Source organism: Etheostoma spectabile, chromosome 3, assembly GCF_008692095.1.
Source record: "Etheostoma spectabile isolate EspeVRDwgs_2016 chromosome 3, UIUC_Espe_1.0, whole genome shotgun sequence".
In the NCBI taxonomy this organism is placed as follows: Eukaryota; Metazoa; Chordata; class Actinopteri; order Perciformes; family Percidae; genus Etheostoma; species Etheostoma spectabile.
Window position 1 is genome coordinate 25454779 of NC_045735.1, and position 6247 is coordinate 25461025.

General features: G+C 38.0%; 1 protein-coding gene across 1 annotated transcript in view; it reads right to left on the minus strand.

Annotated features, from left to right (window-relative positions):
- cbl (Cbl proto-oncogene, E3 ubiquitin protein ligase) overlaps positions 1-6247 on the minus strand; it is a 37996-nt gene that overhangs the window by 29630 nt on the left and 2119 nt on the right. The window contains exon 2 of the mRNA XM_032512279.1: positions 1479-1726. Coding sequence (XP_032368170.1) covers positions 1479-1726 — 248 coding nt within the window. The remainder of the gene's footprint in view (positions 1-1478; positions 1727-6247) is intronic.

Here is a 6247-nt window from a genome sequence, read left to right on the forward strand (position 1 = left end):
CAAAAGGTGACGTGAAAACCTGCAGACTACTCATTGGTTGGAGAGAATCGTCACCATTCCCTGCGTCATCACTGCTAGCGACAGAGGTGGGGTGTCCTGAGCAGTTTCCTGCTATGACAACCAGCCACGGCTTGCCTCGCACATGAGGCGGTACTAATCTGCAATGGAAAGAGGAGGATGGGGCAGGGCGGCCGAGTTGAGCCGAGCAGGTATCATTAATGGAAAAACGCCATAATGCACAAAGTTGTGTAAACTGCTTTTGATGCGGTTTAAGGATGTTGGTAAAACACAATGAATGTAGCAAATTTCAGGCCCTTTTTTAACTGCACCCCTCGGGCCTCGGCTTCTGTCCAATCATTTCCACACCCATTTGGTGTCATTGTACGACAGACCAAACCAAAAGCTCCTGAAAACAGCAGCTACAGCAGCTAGCTTTAAAAAGACTCCTAGACAACACAGTTTAAAAAAAGTACTTTGCTTTTTCACTGCCAGCAAGAGAAGCTACCGCCCCGGAGGCAGTTCTAGAGAAAATACTGGGATAATATTTGATACTGGCCCATATCGTGTATGAAACTCCCTAAAGAAACCGAATGGGGGCTATCTTGGTAAGTCATTACGTACAGTACAGTACATAATGTCTGTTACAATTTTCTCTGACAGCATTTGCCCAAATCATCCAGATAACCAAATGACATACCCTTTTGTAGTGATAAAAGCAAGGTGGTAAGACCAGCTTCATCCAGCAGCTAGTCTGCAGCCCAGAGAGTCTACTCATTAACACAATAACTTTTTGCTTATAAGAAGCTCAATATTGTCTCAAGGTCTTCTTTGGTATATCTTGTTTTCAAAAGAATGCCTTTTCTCATTTGGTATTTTATAAACAAAGGAAACAAAAGGCATATCTCATCAATAACACTTCCATAAGTCCCTCCACAACTGCTTTTTTCTAATACACTTGTGTATCTGTTTTCAGAGGGACAGAAACAGATTACTGAATGTAAAGGAAAAGAAAGAGACACAGATGGAGGCAGTGTGATTTAAAAAAAAAAAAGAAGCATTACAGCAAGACAGCTACAAGAAGAGACACATGTTCAAGTAGATGGTAGAGATAGGGAGACACAAAAACAAAGTGACAGGCAGACAGGCAGCCGTAGATTAAGCGCCATTCTGACCACAGATGCTCACATGCTCAAACCACAACTCCTCTCTCCTCTTGTTTTGAGACATGTTGAGCTACAAGCACCCTGGGGGCTGTGGATTGGTGCAAATGCTCACTCTGTGACTGTGCAGTCTTAATTATTCAAACCAAATGAATGAATTTGAGGTGCGAGGTTGTCGTGATACAAAGACTTTCCTGTTTCAAATGGGTTTGTTCAAGCCCTACAGCTTGAGAAGAGCGGAGAGGAACCATATGGAGACTCACACTTCCCCTTGATTAATATTAAGCTAGCTCCAACATTTGTATCAACTTTATTCACCTGGGTTGTGAGTTCTCCTCGTACATGCGTTCCTTGCCCTCCTTAAACAAGCTGATGGTCTGCTTGGTCTTCTTGGTTAGGTTCTCCATGAAGACCCGGAAGTACTCGTTGTCCCCCAGAGTCTCCATTTTGCCTTCATAGCGAGACAAGATGGTGCGCAGGTGCTGGTAGGTGTCTGGCAGCAGGTCCAGGATGTAAGGGGGGCTGTTCTTTAGAGCCAATTTGGGGTTTTGGCACAGGCGCACCACCTGCAGAAAGGGAGGGATGTGAGGGGGAAGACATGATACAGTTAGAGACAAGAAGTGGGTGCAAGAAGTAAGGTAGATGAGAGAAAAATGAGACAGAAGATGTGTTAGAAAGAGGGTGGTGATCGAAAGGGAAAAACAATCTGAGTTGTCTATAACACCCCTGCACGTGCATTTCTATTCTGTACATTAGTAAGACATCTGTATTAAAGCATTCATCTTTAGTGCAAAATATAGTCAGTGAGCCCAGATAGAAGACATACAGAATAGAAGATGCCAACAAAGGCAAATACTAAGGTTCCTTAAAATCCCTGTCAGAGTCAAGCTTGGAGCTTTCGGACTGTGGCAGGTCTACACTTTATTTGAAGGCACACACTGAGTATTGTGACTTTAATCCCTTATGAAGTCATGAGTTATTGCAGCACTGTCACACTACTTCCTCTTGTATCTACACAAAAAATATGAAAGTGGAACAATACAAAGGCATATCTGCATCTATCCATGGACCGTTTCTGGTCTCATTGTGAAGCTAATTATCTCCATTTCCTATTAATTTACAATACAGATGTATTTTTGCACATGCACAGCAATGCCTTATTATGTGACTACCAAGTCAACAATCAGTCGGACTCAGCATTTCTGCAGCATGTTTTGAGAAGCTGTCAATATGTTTCTTACTTAATCATTTCAATCTTCACACAAGTAACACTTTTGCCTCAAACATACATTCTCTTTACTTAACATTTCAGCATGATTGCCTTGCAAGTTTGAACAGCTGAGGCCATGAATGTGATACATGATGATAATAGACATGGATATAAGTTTGAACTACAGTGAAATGTCACAAACTAAACTTTTCATTTATGAAAGACAAAAAAAGGTCTGTATTTAGGGACAGAAAGTCAAACAGCTCAACTAAGATCAATCATTGACACAACAAAGGGTGGATTCTGTAATGGGTGAGCAGAGAGATAATCTTTTTCTTTTAGACCCCCCTTTTGATGGTCAGTCTACGTGCTTGTTCACCAGACTGCATAAGTACATGTTGCATCCTTAGTAATGTTCCACCTCTCCTCACTTCTTTCCCTGTCCCGCTGCAGTGTGTCTGAGTCACTTCGTTGACCATTACAAAAGACACTGGTTGGCAAACGAGAACATTCCCAGATGAAGCTCTGTATGGTTGCTGTCATGCTTATCACTGCATTTAAGCCTAACTTACTTGCGTTATGACAGAGGCACAAAACTACACTTTCATACATTTCATAATTCAGGGTCTTGTATCCTGATCTGAACCTGATGTGAAACAGAGCTAGGCTGTCAGCTTCAACGGTGGCCAAACAATTGCATGTAATCAACACAGGACATGGCTCATTCTTTTGTAGACCGGGCCAAATTATTATCTACTAATCACGTGAGTGTTAGAAAGAAATATGGCAGGAATCGCATTACAAGAATGTCAGTTTGAATTTCCTTGACTCTTCTTTTTGGAAGCCATCACTTTGTCACTATGGGAAAACAAGACTTGTAAAGACTTAGCAGGACATTTTATAATCAATCAGATTATAATTTAGCTAGGCCTAGAAACACAGATGTATCAATTATCAATAGTTAACTTTTAATGCATGAATAAACATTTATTGTAAACATATTGAATTTCATTTCCATGTGTTTCTATTCCAAAACCTCTCTGACAAAAACTAAACTACTTGTTTATTACTTAGGTATTATATAATAGTAGATTTTGTGCATTAAATATATGTATTTATTTATCTTCCTCTTAAATTCTTCTTGAACAGCCAGATTCATATCTAATATTGGTTATAATTATCTTTCAGAGTATTCCCTTCCCTAAAGGGGCATCTCATACATCCACAGCCCAAATGACCATACTTCATATAGCCTACTAGGATTGTAAAAAATAAGAAATATTTGATTGAGTTTAGTTTGTAAGTAGACCAGTCAATTCATTATCATTGTACCAAATGCCCCTAAAAAATAATGAGGTCACATTATACCAGTGGGATACTTTAAGCAGTACTGACTTCACGAAATGTTTTCAGCATGTGGGCCTTCATTGGTGTCTAAACAGCATTAATGGGTTGGATACTACAACATAGGGGTGAGCCATATGAAGATATTCTTGACCAAATACCTTACTGTCAATATTGCCACAATATTGTAGGGTTGATAATTGCTGCTTTAACAAAAATATTTAGTTTAAAAAAAATTTAAATAATTTTTATACTGTTTATTGATCCCCAGTGGGGAAGTTGCAAACTACACTCTGTTAGTAATCACTACACACAGGCCTGAAATACACACACGCTCAGGACCTAATCTTATCTTCACAATTAGATTAATAATCATCAATAATGTGGATATAATTACTAAGTGGTTAAAGATAAATAACAGAATTGTGCAAACAGTCTGGTAAGTAAGTAAAATGACATTACTTTACTGTAGCCTTTAAAGCAAGGAAAAGAAAAAACTTAAGCCATATTACAATAATCCAAAATCTAAGACGAGATCTAGTCACATATCACAATATCTACAAGCTCTAATATGGATGAGTTAAAAACAAGCAACTACCACAACATACTTGATACACTGGGATTATCCATATTACATTCAGCATTAGACTCACAAGATAAAACTAGCAAAGTCCTGATGATTTCATCTATTTAAATAATTTCTTTACCAAACATAAATACAACTGAAGGAGGAGGAAGAGCTTAAAGATGCCTTACTTACAACAACTGCTGCTAAGAAGGTATGTAGCACACTATAAGGATAATACTTTTTTTGCATCCCAGTGTATTTTGGATCATTTGCCTGTGGTTGATATCTGGGTGATTTGACTAAGCTACATGGGCAACTGAACTGAAAGCTAATATGTCTTCAGTATCATTACCTACACTGTGCCCTCATTCTGTCAACCCTTCTCCAGGTCTCAAAATGCAGTCGGTCCACACTGGTTATGTCTAGGACCAGATAGACTGTTGCCAAGGTTACACCACTAACATGATTATCTACCACGCAAACACTTGTACCCATAACTCAGCCGAACACATGTGCATGCACGAATGTACGAGGCCACAACAACTGAATGCTCTTGCACGTCAATGTCAATCAAGGCTACTGTCATGAAGTAACATATTGACTGCCTCAAAGCTAAACTGCATTCCACTCATCATGTCCTCTTTCTCTCTGCGTCAGTCTCTCCTGGCTGGTTCTACACCTGGCAAGAGACCTGGTATATTTTGTAGGAGTGTAAATCACACATTTTATCACATTCATAATGATACCATATACTGATAGTACAAAGTCTGCCACGACACGATTTTTGATTCAATTCACAGGCCTGCGACCTCTACAAGCCCATTTAACACAACCAGTTCCATTTATATACCGTATATATTTACAAAAAGCAACTAAAATATGATTTGACAATTTCATTACTAAGCTCTTCTAGACATTTAAATTAAAAACAAACTACTCTTTTTAATAAAAAGAAATATAAAGTGGAAATTTCAAAATAAAGGTGCCTCTTAAAGATGATGATACGTATTGATATTTTCACTTTGTATCAATAATATTCAATGGTTGAGGATTGAAGTGATATATCGATCCCGTTTGATGTATTGTAAAACCTCAAATATTTTGTACATCAAATTTAAGTCCTTTAAAAAAGGTTAACCAGCTTGAGGGAAAGTAGTTAATTTTTTTTTTTTTACACTTTAGCTGTAAACAGCAATTTTGTCTTGACTGTGCAGGTGGTTTAAGTAGTATAGGACCAGCTCTTTAATCATCTTATCTTGGTTTGACAGACACAAAACAGACAGACACAAAAACTTTCTAGAAGAGTGCTTAACATTCACTGACAACACAAATAAAGAATGAACTTACAGCGTTACTTCTGTTTTCTTTTGTGTTAGGCACAGTACCTCCCCAAATGTCTAGCCAGATAATCTACCACAGTGAAGCAAAAAACCTGAAGTGTGTTTTTTTAATAATAGCTTTGTGTAATGACGTGGTCTCTTAACATCAGAGCTCTAAACAATCAATTGATGTATTGTTACACCTCAAATATTTTGTGCATCAAGTTCAAGTCCTTTAAAAATGGTTAACCAGCTTGAGGGAAAGTAGTTAATTATTTTTCTTCTTCTTTACTTTAGCTGTAAACAGCAATTTTGTGTTTCCTTGTTTCTGCAGAGCTCAGAGACTGTTTCTGGAAAACATATTTTGCCATATGTCTAGTAAATCAAAGACAAACAAGAATTAGTTAATTCCCACGATATGGATGTTTTCTCCAGAAAGTCCGACAAACAGTTGGACAAACTGTGTTGTCCAATGGATAAAAATGATGTTTTAGACACAGCAGTGCCACTGTCTTACTAAAAAAGGCACACAATAAAATGCATTAACAAATGAATGAATCAATGTGCTACCCTAGAAGATCATTTTTTGTCTACCAGATACCGCGACTGGTAAAACACAAAAAAAAAAAAAAAATTAAATAGAAAA